Here is a 22256-nt window from a genome sequence, read left to right on the forward strand (position 1 = left end):
GAGTGTGTGTGTGTTTTCATACAGATTGTTTACATTTTATTTTTGCCCCTATCTTTTGGGACTGGAGACAAGACGATGTTAGTTTTTGTTAAAAAAAAGGGGAGTTCCTTGAGCTGAGACACGCCGCAGTCGCAGGTGCACGGGGTTTGGAAATATCGTAGAAAATTGAAAAAAAAAAGTTGGAGGGACAATTGTCACACTGTAACGCGTCTGATTAACATGCCGTAACACTTTTCCCTTGTAGACCCGCATCCTAGCAACAGCAGACAAAGGATAGAGCGGCCTTAGTGGGGTCCACTGGGAGACACTGAAGCCTTTGATCTGTCACTATTAAACACAGAAAGGAGAAAAAAAAGAGTCAGAACCATTAACCCGGGCCAGAACAGAGTCGGACCACGATACTCCTATCCACACACTTCAAACTTAATAACCAGCTCCTAGATAAAGAGGATTATCTTTCAGTAAAATAGACAGCGACATCTTCCTTTAGCGACAGTGGAATTGACATTGAGTTGAGAAAGTTGCACTAGTTTTGGGCTAAAAGTTAACAGGCGATGTCACATTTCTTTGGGGACAATTGCTGTTTACCTCTTGTTTCTTTGGTTTAATGATGACTTTTTGCATTTGTTTGCTGCCGCGCTAATTTATCGCTTAAGACTGGCGTTGGTAAATAAGACAAAGGGCGAGAGATTTCACAACCAAGGAAAATGTTTCTAAAAGCAAACCGCCGTTTCAAAAGGACGGGAATGGACGATTGTTGCAACTTCTACATTTGGAGAATTTATAACTGTTAACCATTTAGATTCGGCGCAAAAGTTGCCGCACAGGAATCTCTCGTTTGCTTGCTACTAGTCTGTAGATTATGGTGATTTTCGACTCAGTCTTTGAAGACTTGTCTCTTTCATTTATTTTGACTGCAATACAAGGCACTCATGTTTGGCCTGTTATATGTGCTCACTATAGCGGAAAGAACACGACTCTCCCAACAAAAAACGTGAGGTTGAAATAGCTCTGCCACATCAGCTTTATCCTTCCTGTTCAAAAAAAGACCCCGAGCTCCTGAAGTGTTCAGCTTTTCAACACATTTTTGCACCAGTCAAATCCATCTCTCTCCAACACCCCCAACCAAGTCTCACCACTTTCTCCAACCACCGTCCCCACCCCCACCCTCCTAACCCCAAACTCCAGGAGGATCGGAAAAAGTTGGGCTCTCTACAGTGAAGAGAAACTCAGTCCTGTTAAAACCCCAGCGCTTTTCACTTAAATTCTCCTCCCAGAACGAGCGGGAAATGTGCGAATAATTTTCAAAATCCAGGAAAACCCAGGACGTTAGATACAAGTGAAGCTGACAGTGAGACGTTTGCTCAAACCTGCTTTCTGATTTCGATTCTTTTTCGCACGATTATAATCGAGACATTGCCAAATGAGACACTGCAAAATCCGTTCAGATCACTTAAAGTTAAATCTTCTGAGTACATTTGAAATGTGGACAATAGGTCAACGTTTTATTTGTAACGGTCTGATCAATTCACGGTTGAAAATTTCTCGATTTACGAATTCGAACGATTTATCTGACAAATATTTCCCACGTTATTTCAAACTGAAATTAGCAGCTCGGAGTAACACAAAAACTGGGGGCAAAATAACGAATAACGAAACAGGATTCCCGCTAACTTATTAAATCATTCCGAGCCGCAAAGTTAATATTTCGTTTCCGACGGGTTGTCTAATCTTAGAAAGAGTGGATTTTCAAACACGTTTTAGTAAACTTTTTCTTGGGGGGGGGGGCGGTTTCCGTGATGATGCTCTGAACAATGATGGTACGGGACCCTGCTTCAAACAGCTGACTTTTATCTCTCTCTGGCCAGCTGTGTTTTCAAATTTGATTTCAAATCATCTTCAAAAAGAAGTCGAAAATATTAAACTTTTTTCAAGTGTTACCAGGCTGTAAAAATGCTGAAAGTGATTGTCTCAGGCAATTCCACGAGTTATGTTTGCATCTTTCTCTGTTACGAATAGTATAGTTTATAACAGCGGGATTGAGATTGGTTGGATGTGGGACGGCCATCCCATCCGAAATTGTTGGCTGGGCTACATTCTTCACCTTCAAGTGGAAATATATGATGTAAGGGTGCCAAGTACCGACATATTTTCACCCCTGAAATTTCTGTAAAATAATTCTCCATGTGAAGCAGAGCCGCTCTCAAACACACCTTGCTGGTCTCCAGCGACTTTTGTGAGCTTGCATGGGAAGTTTTAATGCTCCGAGGTAAATATTAACGACCCTAACCAACCTGATACAACGGCAAATTCAGGGAATCTTAGGAACAAAACGGCATATGAATATTGGAGTCACATTGAATAAAAATCTTGAGGGCTTAGAACGTGCCACTGAGTGTAATGCACTTAGTCTATCAGCACACTGGAGTTTTTCCCTGTGCTAATACATTCCGATAACACTGAGCAAAATCATACGACTACAGTCAAACTCGTTCGCCGCAAATTCTATCCCACTGTCATTTCACCAGAAATCAATTTGACAGTAACTGGAAATTGCAGCTTCACGAACTGCACCGCGGAGAACTTTCTAACAATAGTTTCTCTTCCCCTGTCCCTTTTCGTTTTCTTATCAGTAACACAGCAACAAAATTGTTTTAATATTTCCTGCACCTGCTTTTTTTTAACCCTATCTGATAAAATAAACGGTCTGTGTAATATCTGCACGTGGATGCCACGATTTCCCCCCGGTCACAAATTCAAGCATTTCTTTTCTAAACAAAAATTTAAAAATCAGAATTTAGGCTAGCTCAGGGAACAGATCGATCGTTCTGACCCTCTAATATAAAACACCCAGTCATGGCCAAGCTAACACCTAATTTGTTTTAATGACACGCATCATTTCAAATAAACCTTCATAAACACTTGGCACAATTGGAAAGTAGGAATTAAACGCTTGGAATTCGTTCGGTTCGGAATTTCCTACGATCGAATAAATTAAACAAAAGCGCCAGATCGGTAATTAAAATCAATCCCCTCTCCCTCCCCAAGAAAGCTCATAATCGCGCGTGTGTGTGAGATTCAAACTTTTTTTTCAATCTAGAGGCGATTCCTCTTTAATTTCCCTCCTTTCTTGGCAAGCACAGTAACAACAATTGACAGAGGTTTAAAGATTTAAATCTGGAGAACTGGTAATTGCTTTTTCCCCCCCACTTCTCTCCCGAGTTCCGCTGTAAAATACCGGCAGGAGGTCCCATTGGCACAAAGCTGTGTGCTCCATTCTGGTGCATAAGATCTACAATTACAAATGCGTTATATACGCTTCAGGGTCATTAATATGCACAAAGTCCCACAGCTAATCTTATAATCCGTTTTGTTTCATTAATTGCCTTTCTAACACAGGCGGGAAAGAAAGAAGGGTTAAAAAAAAGGAACTGAAAACAGCTCGAATCCTTTAATGTAACACTCAATACTTTTGTCTCTGCAAGAAGATGCAGGAACAGTACAGACAAATTTACACTTCTCTCGAGGGATAATAACACGTTTAGGCATCTGGTATAACCCACCAGCACCAGCGCACCTCCCTCCCACAACGTCCCCAGCCCCCCTCCCTCCTCATTACAAGATCTGAAACTTTCCGACACATTAAAACAAAGAACACGTCTTTCTTCCCCCAACACTGAATACAGTCAAACTGATTAAATTGCACAGTTTAAAATTCATTGCCCAATTTTGACACCATCTCAAAAGCAAGCCAAATTCCGATGTTGCTGCCCAACTTACTCGCCCCAAAACGGGCTGTGTCCTTTCTCAGTCAAAATTTGTCAATCGATCTCTGGCCAATACAGAAATGTCAAAAACCGCAGTAAGTTTTCTGAAATGCCATTCCCTCAAATGGCCTTGCCTCACCCCTGGCTTCTCTGCCATCTCCTCCAGCCCACAACCCTCTAGGATCTCTTTAATTCTGGCCTCTTGTACACCCCCACTTTCTTCATTAAACAACCGTGACAAGCCTTGCCTTCAGTTACCTGGGCCCCAGCCTCTGGAATCCACCCCCCTCTCCCTCCCCAAAACTCTGTCTCTTTCTGTTCATTCCAGGCATCCCCCTTAAAATCCGACCTCCTGGACATTTGTTGCTTTATATTACCCTAAAGATTATATAAATAAAAGCTGCTGTATATATAGAATGACATCACTATCAAAGTTAACAATGCAAAGGTGTGAATCATAAATTAGGAAGGAGTTCAGGCAGTCATTCCAAATGTAAGATTCGAAGGTCTCAATGGGGAGAGAATTGGAGATAACTTAGAATGTTCCTCTAACCCCATGTTCAAACTAAATAGTAACCGTTCACTTTGAGATGTCCATGTTTTCTCAGCCCCATAAATGGGATGCTTCCAGCAATATATCTGATATAAATCAGTTTGGAGTATTGACAATTTTGTATTACTTGTAAAATGTAACATAAGCTGGGATATTGATCGAAAAATGTAAATGTGTTCTTCCATTGAAAAAAATCACCCAATGAAGAGGAAGTCATTTACTTACTGGCCAACGGCCAACTTAGTGAGGATCAGGTGACTGACAGAAGGCTATTACAATCCTTTGTGAGGTCAGCACAGAAGGATTACAACAAAGATTGACTTGCCACCAAGCTGTTCCACAAAGAGGAATAGATTCTTATGGATTGTTAGTTTAGTGGAATATTCAGGATTCTGGTTACTGCACCAAACCCAAAGATTTCAATATCATTTCTTCCTTCTCCCACGGTTATCCCCTACAGTCACAATGTTTAAAAGACAATTGGATAAGTACAGGAATAGGAAAGATTTGGTGGGATATGGGCCAAGAGCAGGCAGGTGGGATTAGTTTAGTTTGGGATTATATTCGGCATGGACCAGTTGGATTAAAGGGTCAGTTTCTGTGTTGTATGTCTCTATGACTGTAAGCATGAAGAGTAGAGAGATAGCATTTACTCTTCAAGTTTGAACCTGTTGCGATCAGGAGACAGGACCATGATACACATTTGGTCCCACATACCATACTCCTGGTCTCAACTGAGCCATCAGAATACAATGATTTGAATGGGAGAGAAAGGGCATTCAGAGGAAGGTGTACTTCTGTGTAGTTTGAGTCCATTAAAACCATAAGATCATAAGGCAAGTAAAAATGGGCAATTTGATCAATCAAGTCTGTTCTGCCATTCAATGAGATCATGGTTGACATGATCATCCTCAACTAGGTTTTCTTGCCTTTTCCACATAACCCTTTATTTCCTTACTGATTAAAAATCTATCTCAACCTTCAATAGACTTAATGACTCAACTCCTACATCTCTCTTCGGCAAAGAATTCACAAGATTCCTGAGGTCCATATTGCAACATTCCCCCTAAGAGCACTGGTGTGATTCAGGGTCATCAAACAAACCATATATAATACAGGAAAATATAAGGGAATATTGCCCTGTTGTCCCCAAAATTTACATCTCCAGCAACATACATTGATCTGGAATGCTGAGGATAATGAAATCTGATGAAAGGGCCCAACTCTAGAACGTTTTGGGTCAAAGTATCCAGGAGGTCCAATGGGCTACAGATGTTCTTTGTAAACCAGTATTTTGCACCCTATTGGGATTTGCAATCTACACTTGATATTGTGAAAAACTGATCTTCACCACAATCGCCTATTGCTTCAGTTAGTTAGGGCAGGCTCTGACTACTGATTACCACTGCCCATTTTTGATTTTAACTGTTTTTCCCTGAATGCTTTCTTCTTTCAGATGGTAATAGTAAATAACACATGAAACATCAATATCTAAATCAGATATCTTGCTTAAGCTCCAGTCTTGTCAGGCCTCTGTGAATTTCCTCTGAGAGCAGTGTTTGATGATATGTTCTACTGATTAATTGGAAACTCTGCAATCATGTGATGCGAGTAATGCTGAAAGATTCCATTTATTGTCTGTCTCAAGATGGCTGAGCCACCCTGAAATACTGCGATATTGCAGGCTTTCATAGTGTGAAGCAGAAAGCATTTCACATTGATGATAAACTGGCATTCACCTTCAGGTGCTGTACTGAACCAGTTAACAGGCTGCACTTAAAACATCTGTCCACAACCAAAGAATCACACAGCACAGGAAGACCCCATTCGGCCCATCAAATCAATGACAGTTCTTTGAAAGAGCTATCCAATTAGTTCCACTCTCCTGCTCCCTCCCCATATCCCTGAAAATGTTTCCCTTTTAGGCATATATCTAATTCCCTTTTGAAAGTTACTATTGAAACTGCTTCCAGCATCCTTTCAGGCATTCCAGATCAGAACAACTTGCAGCTGTAAAACGTCGCCTCATCTCCCCTCTGTTTTTTTTTTGCCAATTACCTTAAATCTGTCCTCTGGTTACCAACCTCCTGCCAGTGGAAACTGCATCTCCTTATTTAATCTATGAAGACTTATCTCTTCGTCAAAGGATGGCATTCAGATTCTGCAGTTACTGTAGCAGACAAGGTGATGAAACAGCAAAACTGAAAGCTGAAGAGATTTTTTTTAAAAAAACACACAAGGTTTTTTGTTACCTAGCAGCCATATTGATTGCAGTTGGAACGTAGAAATTAATGTTTGGATACAGATTGTGGCATTGAATTTTCAATAAATATTCAGCATCTTAGAACTTGTCAAAGCTACCCAGTTTCTCCATATTTTCAATAAAGTCATCCTGCAAATTATACATTGTCAGAGGATGTACAACATGTTCCTGTGATTTGCAACTTTTGATATCAGAAAACTATTATGAATCTGATTGTCCTACCTTAATAGCTATCTCTACCTCATGTACATCACTGACCAGTTTCAGTTTTTAAAGAAATTGCATAAATTATGGATATTTGGCTACAAATAAAATATGTACACATTAAGGCATCTGCATTATATTATGGATTTTATGATCATTTTTACCATATTAGTCACAAATCAGATCAGCATGATTCTTGGAACAGAATGCATGCTATATATTATTTCTAAAGTTATTATATAGCATTTTTCCACAGTATTAATGCCATTGTAATATAGTAATAGTCTTTCACAACAAATTGTATTTATATAGTACCTTTAAAATAATAAACCATCAGAAAGCACAATATTTTTCACAGATCCACATGAAGAGATGCAAAGAAAGAGGTAGGTTGAAGGAGTAACTGAAAAGAGACAGATAGAAAGCGAGACAGATGGAAAGGTTTAGGGATGGAAATCCAGAACTTAAGGTCCAGGCAGCTGAATGCATGGCCACCAATGTTAAAGCAAAGAAAATTGGGAATTTCACAGGACTATTTTACCACATGCATCACATGAAACATTCAGCATGTTCTCCTACATTGCATTACCTGCCTCCAAATCACAAGAAATAGGACAGCAAACACACTAAAGGAAACTTATATTTCTAAAAAGATCCGTTCCTTCTAACATGACCTAACATCAAGTCCATCTCCCCATCATGGAGCTGATTTACCTTACTCTTATTATTTTTCAGACTTCTTATTTATTCCACATCCACAATCCTCTACCCTAAAATCCCAAACTGGAACAATAAATAACCAAATTAAGAAAATAACTTGCAAGCAGACAATATATTCCATGGTTTTGGAGTACATCTAATGCTTGTAAAATAAAATATTTTTGAAGTATAGTCATTGTTTTATTGTGGGAGACAGCAGTATATTTGCACAAAGCAAGATCCTACAATGTGATGATGACCAAATAAGCAATTTTGATTACTGGTTGAGGTATAAACATTGGCCAAAACTTCTCTGATTTTTTAAAAAAGAGTGTTCTGAATGTTTTTGTATTCACCTGAAAGGGCAGATAGGGTCACAGTTTAATGTCTCATCCAAACACAACACTCCCACAATGCGTTGGCATGTCAGCCTAGATTTTGTGATCAGTTCCTGGCACAAGATTTGAATCCACAATCTTTTGATTCAGAGGAAACAGTGTCACCCATTGAGCTGTAGATTAGACCATTAACTATAGGAATAAGAATATTAACCATTCTTTCCTCACAGTAGAAAACAAAAACAGAAATTGCTGGAAAAACTCAACATGTCTGGCAGCATCTGTGGAGTGAAATCAGAGTTAACGTTTTGGGTCTGATGAACCTTCTTCTGGATTATTCTTTCCTCTCCAGCATTTTCACATGTTTGAACTATTTGTTGCACCACCTATCACACTCCATTGAGCTCAGATAACTTAGCATAGATGTTTCAGAGATAATGGGAACTGCAGATGCTGGAGAATCCAAGATAATAAAATGTGAGGCTGAATGAACACAGCAGGCCAAGCAGCATCTCAGGAGCACAAAAGCTGACGTTTTGGGCCTAGACCCTTCATCAGAGATTTTTCCGCCGCCTTCGCCTCCACGCCTACTTCTTCAACCGGGAACCTAACCCTCCCTCCACTGACCCCTTCACCCGCTTCCAACACAAGTCCTCCTCCTGGACACCACCCCCAGGCCTCCTACCCTCCCTCGACCTCTTCATCTCCAACTGCCGTTGAGACATTAACCGCCTCAAACTCTCCACCCCTCTCACCCACTCCAACCTCTCCCCCGCAGAACGGGCAGCCCTCCACTCCAGCCCCAACCTCACCATCAAACCCGCAGACAAGGGTGGCGCAGTGGTAGTATGGCGCACTGACCTCTACATCGCTGAGGCCAGACGCCAACACTCCGACACCACCTCCTACCGCCCCCTCGATCATGACCCCACCCCTGAGCACCAAAAAAGCTCTCTGATGAAGGGTCTAGGCCCGAAACGTCAGCTTTTGTGCTCCTGAGATGCTGCTGGGCCTGCTGTGTTCATCCAGCCTCACATTTTATCATCTTAGCATAGATGATTTTCTTGTTAGGCAAGTGTATTAAAGGTTACATAAGTTATTACAGGCAAGGTGGATTTGAGATAAAGACGAGTCATGACCAAAATGAATGTTGGAAGAGGTTTCAGGTAGCTTATACCTGATTCTATTTGTTTCACTGTGCTACACAATTGTTCATTTACACTCTGAAACTTCGGACTTTGTGAACATTCTCCAGATTTAAGTTTCCTAGTGAAATAGTTGCTGTCATGCCCTTCTGTTGTATTTGCAACAAGTATTGACATGAGCCTTAATCACAAGTCTTGGAGAAGCAAATTAGTCCTCCAAAACAAAAAAAAATCAGTCCAGGGAACCTGCAGGGCTGTGGGGAAAGGGCAGGCAAGACTACAGGTAACTTTAGTAAGGGTCCAGTACAGGCAGCCTTCCTTCGATGCTGTTAGGCTCTACAAAATAAAACATAAACAATGACATAATTACAAAACCAAAAATGTTTCAGAAATTACACATGGCCACAACAGACCCAGCAATCTGACTCAGTTTTATTGCTTGTGTTTATTTAACATTTAATTATTTGCATATTAGATCACTATTGTAAGAGCATAGGATGCAAGAGCTGAAAGTAGGCTGTTCAAACAGTCAAGTTTGCTCCACTGTTAACTGAAATTCTTGCTGATTTAATAATCCTCAAGTTCATTTTCCTGCCTTTCCCCCATTCTACTATATTTTATCTTCTATGGTAGACATTTACAATATACAGCTTGCCCGTTTTTCATAATTTTATCCTTACTTGATGGCACTGGCAATTTTGTCATGGACACTGATTGCAATCAACTACAATTCTTATTCATGTGGACTAAGTGTTCACAGGCTATTGCTGGGTAGTGGGGTGAAGGTTTCTGGTGAATAGATTATATACAGCAGCCTAATTTAATGGCCACATCTCTTTGACAGGGGCCAATGTGTAAAACAGGAGTGATAAGCCTGTGTTTGTCTTCCTTCCTAATCCCTGGGTCCCAGTGCCAACTGATGTGCCAGGTAGTAGATTTGACAAGACAAAGTTATGATCATAGAATCCATACCTTTGGCCCAACAAGTTCACACCAAGCCTTGGAGCAACCCACACACCCCTGAACACTATGGGCAATTTAGCATGGCCGATCCACCTAGCCTGCACATCTTTGGACTGTTGGAGGAAACCACAGCTCTTGGAGGAAACCCACGCAGACGCAGGGAGAATGTGCAAACTCCACACAGACAGTTGCCCGAGGCTGGAATCGAACCTGGGTCCTTGGTGCTGCGAGGCAGCAAGCTAACCACTGAGCCACCGGACCACCCTTGATGTAGGCTTTGATCAAATAACTTGTGAACAGGGCTTGGAAGTGAGTCAAAGTAATAGTGAATCAAATCTGGCATCTTTCTAAAATAAAAACAGAAAATGCTGAAGAAAGCATGTTTGGCAGAGAGGGAAACAAAAGACTCTTCTTTGGAACCCATACATGTATAATGTGCTTCATCTCTGTGGTGCAATTGATTAGCACGCTCAGCTGTTAATTGAAAGGTTGGCAGTTCAAGCCCACCTAGGGATGAATTTGATCTCTGGGGCAGCATGGTGACTCAGAGGTTAGTGCTGCTGCCTCACAGCACTCAGGATCTAGGTTCAATTCCAGCCTTGGGTAGCTGTCTACATGGAATTTGCACATTCTCCCTGTTTGTGTGGATTTCCTCCAGTTGCTCCAGCTCTCTCCCGGAGTCCAAAGATATATGTGTTAAATGGATTGGCTATGCTGAAATTGCCTGTGATGTTCTGGCTGTGTGGGCCAGGTGGATTAGCTACAGTAAGTACAGAGATATAGGATGCTCTTTGGAAGGTTGGTGTAGATTCAATGGGCTGAATAGCCTCTTTCTGCACTGTCGGGATTCTATGGTACACAGAAGCATTATGAGATTAAAAACTACCAAAGGAAATATTAGACCAGGTACACCTTACAGAATGTCCTAAAACTGGAGAGGGGGAAAAGGTGAGAGTTCCAAATATTGGGGATGGTCAGCAGTTCAGAATGAGAGCACCTTAGAGATTCTGGAGGTTTGTAAAACTGCAGGAGATAACAGAGTTAGGGATATGCAAGATCCTGCAGCAATGCAAACACAAGAACTAGAATTTTAAAGTTGAGGCATTATGAGATCCAGGAGCCAATGTAGGTCAGCATGCACAAGGGATGATGAATGATTTGTCCACGATGCAAGTAAACAGGACATGGACAGCTGAGATTTGGATGAACTCTATGAAAACATTACAACTGTAATAACTTTCTTGTGAAGAAAAACTTAAACAGCTATTCCCAAAAACTTTCTCCTTTGAAGAATTTTCCTCTCCCTTACACAAAAGGTCCAGAGTTAATTTGGAACACTGCTTCAGTTCTCCTAACTGGGAACTACTAAATAATGCAGACACTGAAATGAATCTGATAATATCTTAATCTGGATTACTCACACTATGAATTATTTGAGCCATGAAAATTTACATTTCAGAAGATAAGCAACTGCAAATTAAAACATTACAGGCTTTTGCTAAAGATAAACCTTGCAAAAGTCAAAGGGTCCTGGGATTCATCAAGCACTCCCCATAGCCACTCCTCCTCTATGCTTTATTAAGCTAATGAGTGCTAGACAGGCAACATTTGATGCATTTCCCCCTTGTCCCCAAAGATCAATAAATTACTCCAGTCGGTTTTAATTTAAATGAAACGATTTATTTAATTGGGAAAATTCACTCTGTTGTGAAGATGATGTTGTCAAGGATTGTAATAAAGGACCTTGAAACAATGAAGACATTGGTTGGGGAAGCCCTAGGCATGAATTAACAGATTAAAACAAATGTTGCCTGCATGTCCTGTTGAGATGAATGAAAATATTATGCAAAAACATAGAAAGTAGGTTTTATTAAGTCCATAGGATTATTTTGGTTTTACATTTTTTTTGGAGATTTAGAACTGGAATATTTAATCATAACACATTTACACTTTACCTAACACATCTTATTTTATTACTTACACATTGTGCACAATCCAATTACATATGCTCTTCAAATCAAAAGATTATAAATTACAAAATACTGAGGTTTCAAATCTGAATTAAGTTCCAGCTCAACAACATTGTGACACATTTGCTAATTCATGGTCCCTATTAAGATATTTGACAAGCAAATACTTAATAGGATATAGTGCAAATGTCCTGTAAAACAATTACATCTAACACACTAAGTCGATAGGTTAGGGGAATGCAATAAATAACACCAGTACAGTTGAGGTCAGGACAGATATGTAGGCAGATTTGAATGCACTATGTATGACATTGAAAGATGGAGCTCATTTTTGGTACATTTTAAACTGCGCACTTTAGTTTCGTAAGTCTCTTTTTCACAATATCAGACAAAGTAAATTAGAATTATTGAAAATCTTGACCATATTGGGATTTAGAATATGTTAAAAGTATTAGGAAGCATTTGACAGACAGAAACAGGCCATTCATCCCAACAGCTCTAGGTTAGTGTTTATGTTCCACATTAATTACCACACTGCTCGTTCCATCTAATCCTTTCTTCTTTATGTTTATGGAGTATTCTCTTAAATAAATTTGTGCTACTCTGAACCATGTAGTAAGAAATTCCACATTCTAACTATTCTCAGGATAAAGAGCCTTCTCTTGAATTTCATAAAGGACGTACAAGTGACTATCTTATATTTATGACCTTAGTTTTGGTCTCCTTCATATCTGAGAACATCTTCTCTTTCATTAATCTATGAAACAATTTCATAATTTTAATCAGTTCAACTCTCAGGCTCTAACAATGGTTATACTTGCTTACTTCCAGCATTGGCCTCCTAAATCTACAGTCTTGATCAATCCAGTTTTTCCTAGACTAATCATGAATGCTTTTTAAATTGACAGTATAAAAGAAAAGAGTAGGCCATTCAACCTCTGTGCTTGTTCTATCAGTCAATTAGGTCATGGGTAATCTGTACCATGACCCTTAATACCTTTAACCAAAAGCTATTCATCTCCATTTTCACATTTTAAATTGGACTACATCTTCAAAAGATGTGAAGATACTGGTATTGGACTGAGGTAGGCAAGGTCAAAAATCACATGACACCTGGTTACAGTCCAACAGGTAAATTTGAAAATGACAGCTTTTGAAACTCCACAAGCTTATGTTTTCAAATAAACCTGCTGGACTATAACCTGGTGATGCACGATTTTTGACCACACCTTCAAAAGTTTTTTTTGGGGCGTGGAGGAAGGGGTGGCAGGAAGAGTTCCAAATTTCCACTACCCTTTGCATGCAGGAGTGCTTCCTGACCTCACTCCTGCACAGTATGGCTCTAAATTTTAAGACATTGCCCTGTTGCCTTGGACTTCACCACCTTTTCCACCAACCAAACCCCAACCCCCCAAACAGGTGAAAAAAGTTTCTCTATATTTACCCTACCAAATGCTTTACTCACCGGAAACCAACCTGATTAGATCACGCCTTAATCTTTTTAAACACAAGGGAATGCAAGATTAATCTGTGCCCATTCCCACAATTAGACCCTTTTAGCCCCACTATCATTTTGGGGTGAATGTTGCCACATCTTATCCAAGTCTAGCAATTTGCAGCCTACTGTTTGACTTAGATCATTTTGTACTAAATTAAGCCTTTCACCTTAAGCACTGAAAATTAAATACTGTTGATAATATAGACATGTCACTGAAGCTATATTCAAGCTTTGCACCTTTCTTGAATTACCTGGAAACTTGAAGTAGTCTATGGCTTTCCATTACTTTCTCAATGGCAATGCCTTGACAAAACAGAATTAATTTTCTGAAAAAAAAGCACCTTTTCTCCTCAGGTATAAATTGCCACGATCATTTGAAATTTGTCATATTTGCATCTGTCCTGAAGAACGCAAGGTGATGTCTCTTTTTTCAGAATTATTACAATTCTGTGCTACTGAATGACTGTTTGTACACACTGAAAATTATATTAGCAAATACAATTGCAAGCAATATTCCTTGCACTCATTAAAATATAAAATTAGGTCATTTTAAAAAATGCTGGAATTGTATCATTGGTCTAATGACTAGTATGTCTAAGAACATACCACAATTTGACCGCTTAAAAGTTTAATGCAAATGTTGGAAAAGGGATAAAGAATGTTTATCCATTTAAGAAAACAATTTTCACACTTTATGAGAGGCAATACATCTACAAAGAGCTAAACAGAATCAGTAAATCTTAGCTGATTTTCATTGATATAAAATATCAATGTTTTAACTGAAAAAAAACCAATGACTGGATGAAAAAAAGAAGTTCTTTTAATAAGAATCTCTACAGTGTGGAAAGAGCCCACTTGGCCCAACAAGTCCACACCAATCCTCTGAAGAGCATCCCTGTAACCCTGCAATTCCCATGGCTAACCCACACGTCCCTGAACACTATGGGTAAAATAGCATGGCTAATCCATCTACCCTGCACATTTTTGCACTGTGGAAGAAACTGGAGCACCGGGAGAAAACCCATGCAGACAAGAGGAGAACATGCAAACTTCAGATAGATAGTCGCCCAAGGCTAGAATCAAACCTGGGTCCCTGGTGCTGTGAGGCACCAGCGCTAACCACTGAGCCATTGTGCTTCCATTCATTATCAATGTTTAAACTGAAACATAGACTAAAACTAGACTGTTGTGAAAAATTTCATTCTACAATGCTTCAAATTTGAAGATTAGACCTACACTTATAAAGCAACTTCAATGAACTCAAGGCATATCAAAGTACTTTGCAGTCCATTAAGTACCTTTCCCAAGTGAGATCACTATTGTAATCAAAGAAACATGGAAACCAATTTACCAAAGGCAAACTTGCAAAAACATCAATATGATAAAGATACAATAATCTGTTTTTATTTGGTTGAGGAATAAGTGTTGGTGAAGGACACAGGGACAAACCCCTGCTCTACTCTGAAATGGTGCCTGTGGAATATTTATGTCCATCAGTGAGGGCAGATGGGTCCTCAGTTTAATGTCTCCAGGGAAATGTTATTGTTTTATCTCTGCAAGGAAACATACATCTAATCCTGACTCAAATGACCTGTTCAGTTTGGAAAAGCTTGAGAAATTGAGCTGTTGTTAGCAGCAAATGGATAGTCACAAGATAATAATGGTGTCTAAAGTGCCTTATTTTGTTTAGTGCCATGCAGGAACACCTGTTCTACATTATTTACAGTATAAAATGACAAAGATTGAGTGTTCAGCAGTGTGATTTGCACTTTGAACGCTCCACGACTTCCAGCCCTATTGGAGCCATACGTAACTCTAGATCCGGTTTACGTGTTTGATTTGTAGAAATAGATTTTTTTTCAGCATGATTTTACAGAAGCCCCTATGTCTGTTAAATGCGAAAATAAAACACATCAAAAGCATTTCACTTTGAAAGCACCATTAATTTTATTCAGATGATCATCTTGTGTCACCGTACAGTTAAAAAGAATTACCAGTATTAATGTTTGAAGCAATGCCGATGCCATGGAAGAGTCATGCTTTAAAAAGAGACAACAATAAACCGCTGGCAGCAGTAGACCAGAAAAGTTATCACTGTGTCAAACATATTTTAATCATTGCCCTTTTTAAAAACTCAAAATGAAATTAACCATAGGATAGCAAACAATTTTAGAGCTTTTTAAAGGAATTGTTAAATTTGACACTCTACAAAATAAAAATCTACATCTCTAATAATTAGTATTGTTATTGTAAAAAGATAGAGGAAGATATTAAAGAAGATCCTGTAGTCTCTGGAGGAACTAGATCATCTGATTTATGGGCCGTGAGGCAGGCTAAAGATATTTTTTACTTTTAAGATGTGAAAACCTCTCAGTTCAAAGAGGAAACTTTCTCAGGAATGCAAATTTGATTTGGGTTCTGCTGCCAACAAAATTTGGCCCTTTGCAGGTCTTAACCTTTCAGTGCAGAAGCTCTGCTGCATTGTGCAATTGGGTGAACTCTGAGTGATCAATGGGTGATTGTTGTGCTTATTTACTTTGCCTCAACTGGGCAAATCTCTGGCTAAACAGGGTTGTACCCCAGCCTGTTAATGAACCAACACATCTGACCTGCAGCAGGGTTATTTTCATGTGATACAAAAACTGACAGGGGCTCTCCCAAACAAGTTCGGCTGCACTGTGTTTCGAATCATCACAACAGAAAAAAAAATACTGTAAGTCTGTGTCCACCAGTGCCCCTAACAATACAGTATGAAGTCTCTGGGGGCTAGCTATGTACAATTGCTGTACTCAGGAAGAGAATTTGGTTAAGACAATTTCACACGACCACAGCATCCAAAAAAATGTTTTCTTTCAAATTAGCAACATATGAATCATAGGGCATCATATTATTAAACATCACTGCCCTCTCTGCAGTGATCTCCACAACCAACTAGTCTTTGAGTCTGTTTACTGCTGTCCACTGCATTTGCTAAGCGATCTACGGCAAAATTTATCTCCTCTTGAGGTTTTATGTTTCTTTGATGGTTGAAGTCAATGTAATGATGTTCTGTGCCTGCTTCAAAGATGGCATGTCGATCATGCTTCCATGAAAAGTGAAGGCTCCCTGGCATAAATAAAAAAACCAAAAGAATAAAAACTTATTGCTTCTCTGAACAATGACAATTGACAATCTTATTGTCGGAGACTTCCCTTTCTTTGGACTGCTGCAAAGTCAAGTATTTAAAGATCAAAAACAAACATGTCAAAATGTTATATCGCACGATCGGAAGACAGCATTAAATACTATCAAGTCAGCAAATGCAAGATGTATTTCGGTAAAAGGGCACACATATATTCTCTGCATGCTGTTAAAATTGGGAGCTGGTTTATTTCCAATTATCTTGGCACAATCAACTATTAACCTCACCTCAACCTACAAATATTTTCCCACACGTATCCAAATTAATAACTGCATATATTTCCAAATATGTACCTTGCAAGTAAAAGAATACAGACATAATTATCCTGGCATTCAATTACGTTTTATTTTGCACGGACATACTTTCACAGAATGCAAATTCAAAATTTCACAAAATGTAAATTAATAGCAAAGATTTGCTTCTGTATCTTTTCAAGATTTATGAGTTGATACCCATGCAACTAAAGAAACAAAAATGTGACATGTTCTTTCATGCTGACAAATATGATTTTGGACAACAATCTTCTGAAGGAAGACTCCAAGCTTGGGCAACTGTTGTGGTGGATGAAGATGATTATCTGGTGTTAAATAGTTCCTATGGAAGAGATCGTAGGATGCAAACATAAGGTTCTTCTAAGATAATTAACTGACAACGCCACGATTACCACAAATTCTTCCTCCAGGCTATCCTTAATCTTAGCATCAGTGGGACAAAGCGGGAGCAGACTGTGGATCACCACTGAAATATATATACAACAATAACCCACAGAGCAGGAAGCACAATGCGATTCAATGATGCAATAAATTAGGAAAGCAATGCGACATCACTAATTTACTTCTATTTGCAACACTAATGGGTCTCAAAATGTTTAATCCCATTTAAAGAATTTAGCTCTCATACAGAGAGAAATGTTAACATTTAGTTGCAAAAATAGCTAAAATTTCATTTGGTCATGAACCAAACTGTTCAAATAATTAAACAAGGATGTTTTGTGCAAGTAAAAACATTCACCTTTCCCAGTTTTTGATATTCTCCAAAAGCTTCAATCAGTTCTCGAGCCCATTTTACCCTCTCAGGACTTGGCGAAAATGCTTCTTGTACAACTGGAATCTGCCTAGGGTGAATCACTTGTTTACCTGGACACAGGCAATTTAGAATTTATTATTCTTGCAAAGTACTCAGAAAGATATATTTACAGTAAAACACAGTGTATATATTAATTCTGAAGTTCTGGCTAATATCTCGCATGCATCATTACACAGGCCAGCTTTGGAATCTTGTCACATCCATCATCCTCTCTAAGAGCAAAAACTTCTATTTTATATAAACCAGCACAGGTACATCTTGGCTCTATGTATGTATTTTTCTAGAAATTAAGGTCTTGAATAAATAGGTTATTCAGAAGAATTAACCCATAACTTAATATTTTCAGAAATTTGCATTTTCTATTTATTGCTGTAAACACAGTTATTTTGTGCTCTGCAGATAAGAATTATCTGTACACATACAACAATCATTTCATACCTTGGCCATTTGTAGTTAGAAAGTTGTGGCCACTGCAGACTATTGAGAAATTGAAAAGCTCTTTCTAAATGTGGCAATTAGATTTCTTTCTTGACTGGAATTATGTCCTCTAAAATTCTGCATTGAATTCACAGTTGTACATATAACTCACTGAGCTGCAGACTTAATATATTTGAATAGAGTACACTATGCATTCAAATGACCAATTTGTAATACTCATGAAAAGAATGGATTAACACAGTTACTGGGCACCGTTATTAATAAAATTGATCTTGATCTTGGAGTTGTAGTCAAAATGTAAACATTTAATATCTTAAATTGGAGACTTCCATTGGTATCAACATTTATATAAAAGGTAAACTTTGATAAATTCTGATAAAATGTAATGCAAGATAAATACAAGGTTGTTGCATTTCAAAACTTATTAGAATTTCAAACACATATAATTGGAATGTATTACTTCATATGGAATTGTACATAACTAAGTTTTATTTTTTCATTTTTATGTGATAACATAGTATATTGAGGATTAATATAGTTGATTTCACATATTGCATGATGCAGATTATATGATACACAAATTCAGGGATTTGATCCTGTTAGCATGAAGATACAAGTCACTATTTTGAGTGATAATCTTGATTAGACATTCAAACCTACCTGACTTCACTGACAAAGCTTCTTTCTGCTAGCGGTCGCAGCAGCAGCAGCAGAAGAAATCTTCTATATCCGGGCACAGTACGAGAAAGTAAACAGAAGAAAACTGGCAGAATCAGCTGTGTCCAAAATCAACAGACTGCTTCCAATCTGCTGACCATGGGACTGCGCGGGTGGGCATCCTGGACATTTTTGAAATTTGGATTATTTTATCTCCCAAATCAAAGCTTGAGTATATTGTGTTGGTGTGTGTGTGTGTGTGTGTGTGTTTGTGCGCACGTGTGTGGGTGGTGGGCGCATGGGGGGAATGCTTTAAAACACAAGGCCAGAATTAACTGCACACTTAACGTACATCCGAGTGTTAGTAAAAGACTATAATCACTGGATACTGAACTCATTAATCACACAATATACAATCTTCTTTTCAACGAAATAATTACTTTACCATCATATGTAAACTTCTAAAATACCTTTAAGTTTGTTTATGTTGTTAATTCTTCACTAATCCAATCAATGGGTTTCCTCCGGATGCTCCAGTTTCCTCCCACTGTCCAAAGATGTGCAGGCAAGGTGGATCAGCCTTGCTAAATCGCCCATAGTGTTCAGGGGTGTGAGAGTTATAGGGGGATGGGTCTGGGTGGGATGCTTCAAGGGATGGAGTGGACTTGTTGGGCTGAAGGGCCTGTTTCTACACTGTAGGGAATCTAATCTAATCTAAATACTTTGTATTTTCATTCTAATGAAAATACTTTGACAGGACAGCCTCAACTAAATAGTGAGCAAAATTACTAAGTTGTTACTTAAACTAGGTTTGGTTAGTTCATATTCTAGACTCTACTGACTGAAACAGAGAATCATGTTTCAATGGGCATCTGCAAACTGATATCATACAAAACTGATTCACTGCAACATGATAGGTGAGTACCTGGCTCTAAAACATTTCAAGTATCTGGTTACAACCTGTCCATCTGAATAGTCAATCCAAATGATAAGCCATGAATAGCAAATACTTTTCAGTTTCTACAAACTCTCAAAAATATTCTCTGCAGCAGCCATTTGTGTATTTCCATCAAAATGAGTACTATTATAAAGGTGAAATTATAGATATCTGAGGAACATACAAGTGTTTTTTAAGGAAATCTAGAATAACTGGATTAAAGTATTGGTTCAATTGTTTTAAATAAGTGGCACTTTTTAAAACTCTCAAATTCATAGTGATAGTCAAAAATCATTTTGCTAATTTAACACAGCATTACAGCAATCAGTTGCAATCGCAAATGTGGTAACATTGTTGGAAACCAGTTACAAACTAATTTCTCTGGATTTAATTATATAAGCTTCCAAATTTCCAAAAGTGAAAAATAATAAAATAGCAAACCGTATTCACAAAAATGTTATTCTTCTCATAAAGAAGGTGTTCACATTTGAAGGCAATGAGGTGATATTTCTGATCGATAAAAAAAATCTAGGTATCAAAATGGGCAAAGAGCGTGAAAATAAATAAACATTGCTAATGCACAATTATTGGCATCTGAGAAAGTACGTCATCCTACAACTTCATTCGATGTGTGCTGTTTTCGATCACTGTCTGTCAAAATCATGATGAAAGAATGCCTTTAAGATTTATTTTTAGTTTGTGACCAGGACAAAAATGCTAAAACACATGTGGTCATTTCATATTTATGACTTGCCTTTTACGTGGAGGACTAAGCTTTCCCCGTCCCAAATTTCTGTACAGTAAGAAACTAAATGAATTTCAAACTTTAAGCGATTGGCATATATTGTTATACAATATACACATGCATTTCTCAGGGAGAGTTCACATCTTAATTAAATAGGAAGAGGAAAACAGCAAAACAAAAACACAGAAAATAAATACACAGCAGGTTTTACTCAAGCAGTTTTGGTGGGCTGAAGTTCTTCATTCTGTGCTCTAATGTTCTAGGATTCTCTGATCTGCACCTAGAAGTGAAAGGTTAGCAACTGGGTTTCCAAATGAGATTCACAGCTATTTTCTTCTTTCTGATTTTTTTTGCATTTTGTTGGTGTTTTCAGGTTTACTTCATACTTTGTTGTTCATTGTTTTTGCCTGGGTCTCCAACCTTGACTCTCAGAACCCGTTTAACATTTTAACGTACCAATAAACAAAATAGTGCTTTGTTAATTTTTTTTTCTCGGTTGGTTAAAATATATTTTTGAAAAATACATTCCAAAATAATAAGGAAAGCTGAAATTACATAATTTGATTTGTAATTTCACTTGTGCAACTAAGCTGGACAGTGGAATTTTCAAAAATGATTAATTTATTTTTCTTAATTTTAATAGACTTTTTTGAATAATAAAATTGATATAACCTGTAATAATTTAAGTACTTCTTGAAATATCCATTAGCATATATTCCTTGTTAAATAATAATTTCCTGTTAAATCATTAAAATATTACATGAATATTACATGTCATCCAGCCTTGCTTATCAAAAAATATTTGTAAAAAGTCATGTCTACAGAACTATGCAGATGCACTTTTTTTATCCATTGCCACAAAAGGATCTTTTTCAGAAAAGGAGCATGATTAACTATAAATCATACCAGTGAAGCCCATCAAAGCACCCTCTCTTGATTGCCTGCAAAGGCCGTCATCATCTTTGTAGTCAATATAGACAAGATCTATGGCTTGGAGACCAAATGCTTTTGCCGTCACAACAACCTTCTGCCTTGCGTAAACAAGTTCCTGAGCATCTTTAGTTCTGGTGGCACCTGGAATAGTGGAACAAAAGTAGTTACAGCAACTGATCTATTTCCACAAGAAAATTATTTCACAATTCTTTTTAAAAAATGTTGCATCCTGTTAGCCAGACAGAGTTCTTTCTTACTAGCTATTACAGAACCATTTAATACTGTAAGATAATCATATGTAAAATGAATCACAGTAAAAACTTTGAAAATATAGTTAATTTTCTTGAGAAAGGTTCAAAGAAAATATTGCTTGTGATTGCTAATAATTGCTTTGTTTTTCACTTTTTTGACAACTGCTAGTATCAGTTAATTGAATTATTAATTTAAATACTGAACAAAATCTAACACAAAATATTCCCTTGGAAACTGGAATTGGGAACAGTAAAATATTGTAGGAGTATTTTTTGAAGTTGGATATTAACTATATTATTTTAGAAAATGAAGACGCAGAAGAACAATGGATTGAAGCTTGATTTCAATGATGCAAAAATAAAAGTTAATAACTTATTTTCTTTAAAATGCAAATATATGGAAGATTTTTAAACATAAAATGACATGCAAAGAATGAATGTGTTGGAGGTAACAATAGAAACATTAAGGTAAAAGACTTTTCTCTCACCTATGCTGGCACAGAAATCATCTGACCCAAATACCACTCCATCGAGTTGGAAGCCCGCACGGCTACCAAGATGCTGTGCTTCTTCACATCCAGCCTTCAAGAAAAACCACATTTCCTATTTCCAATGTCAACAGAATATT

At 38.0% G+C, this 22256-nt stretch overlaps 1 protein-coding gene and 1 long non-coding RNA gene across 6 annotated transcripts in view; one reads left to right on the forward strand and one right to left on the reverse strand.

Moving 5' to 3' along the window:
* The window catches only part of LOC125453289 (uncharacterized), a 125186-nt gene that overhangs the window by 46152 nt on the left and 56778 nt on the right, over nucleotides 1-22256 (forward strand). The window lies entirely within an intron of this gene.
* Nucleotides 15323-22256, reverse strand: part of clybl (citrate lyase beta like) — a 145186-nt gene continuing 138252 nt past the window's right edge. For 2 of the 5 annotated variants that reach the window (XM_048532651.1, XM_048532650.1), the window contains exons 6-9: nucleotides 22117-22231; nucleotides 21351-21518; nucleotides 17593-17717; nucleotides 15323-16505 (exon numbers count right to left, since the gene is read on the reverse strand). In XM_048532651.1, the coding sequence (XP_048388608.1) occupies nucleotides 16410-16505; nucleotides 17593-17717; nucleotides 21351-21518; nucleotides 22117-22231 (504 nt within the window). In that variant the 3' untranslated portion in view covers nucleotides 15323-16409. The other 3 variants (XM_048532653.1, XM_048532655.2, XM_048532656.1) reach the window with 3 other exon arrangements.

The sequence above is a fragment of the Stegostoma tigrinum genome, chromosome 6, assembly GCF_030684315.1.
Source record: "Stegostoma tigrinum isolate sSteTig4 chromosome 6, sSteTig4.hap1, whole genome shotgun sequence".
NCBI classification, from domain to species: Eukaryota; Metazoa; Chordata; class Chondrichthyes; order Orectolobiformes; family Stegostomatidae; genus Stegostoma; species Stegostoma tigrinum.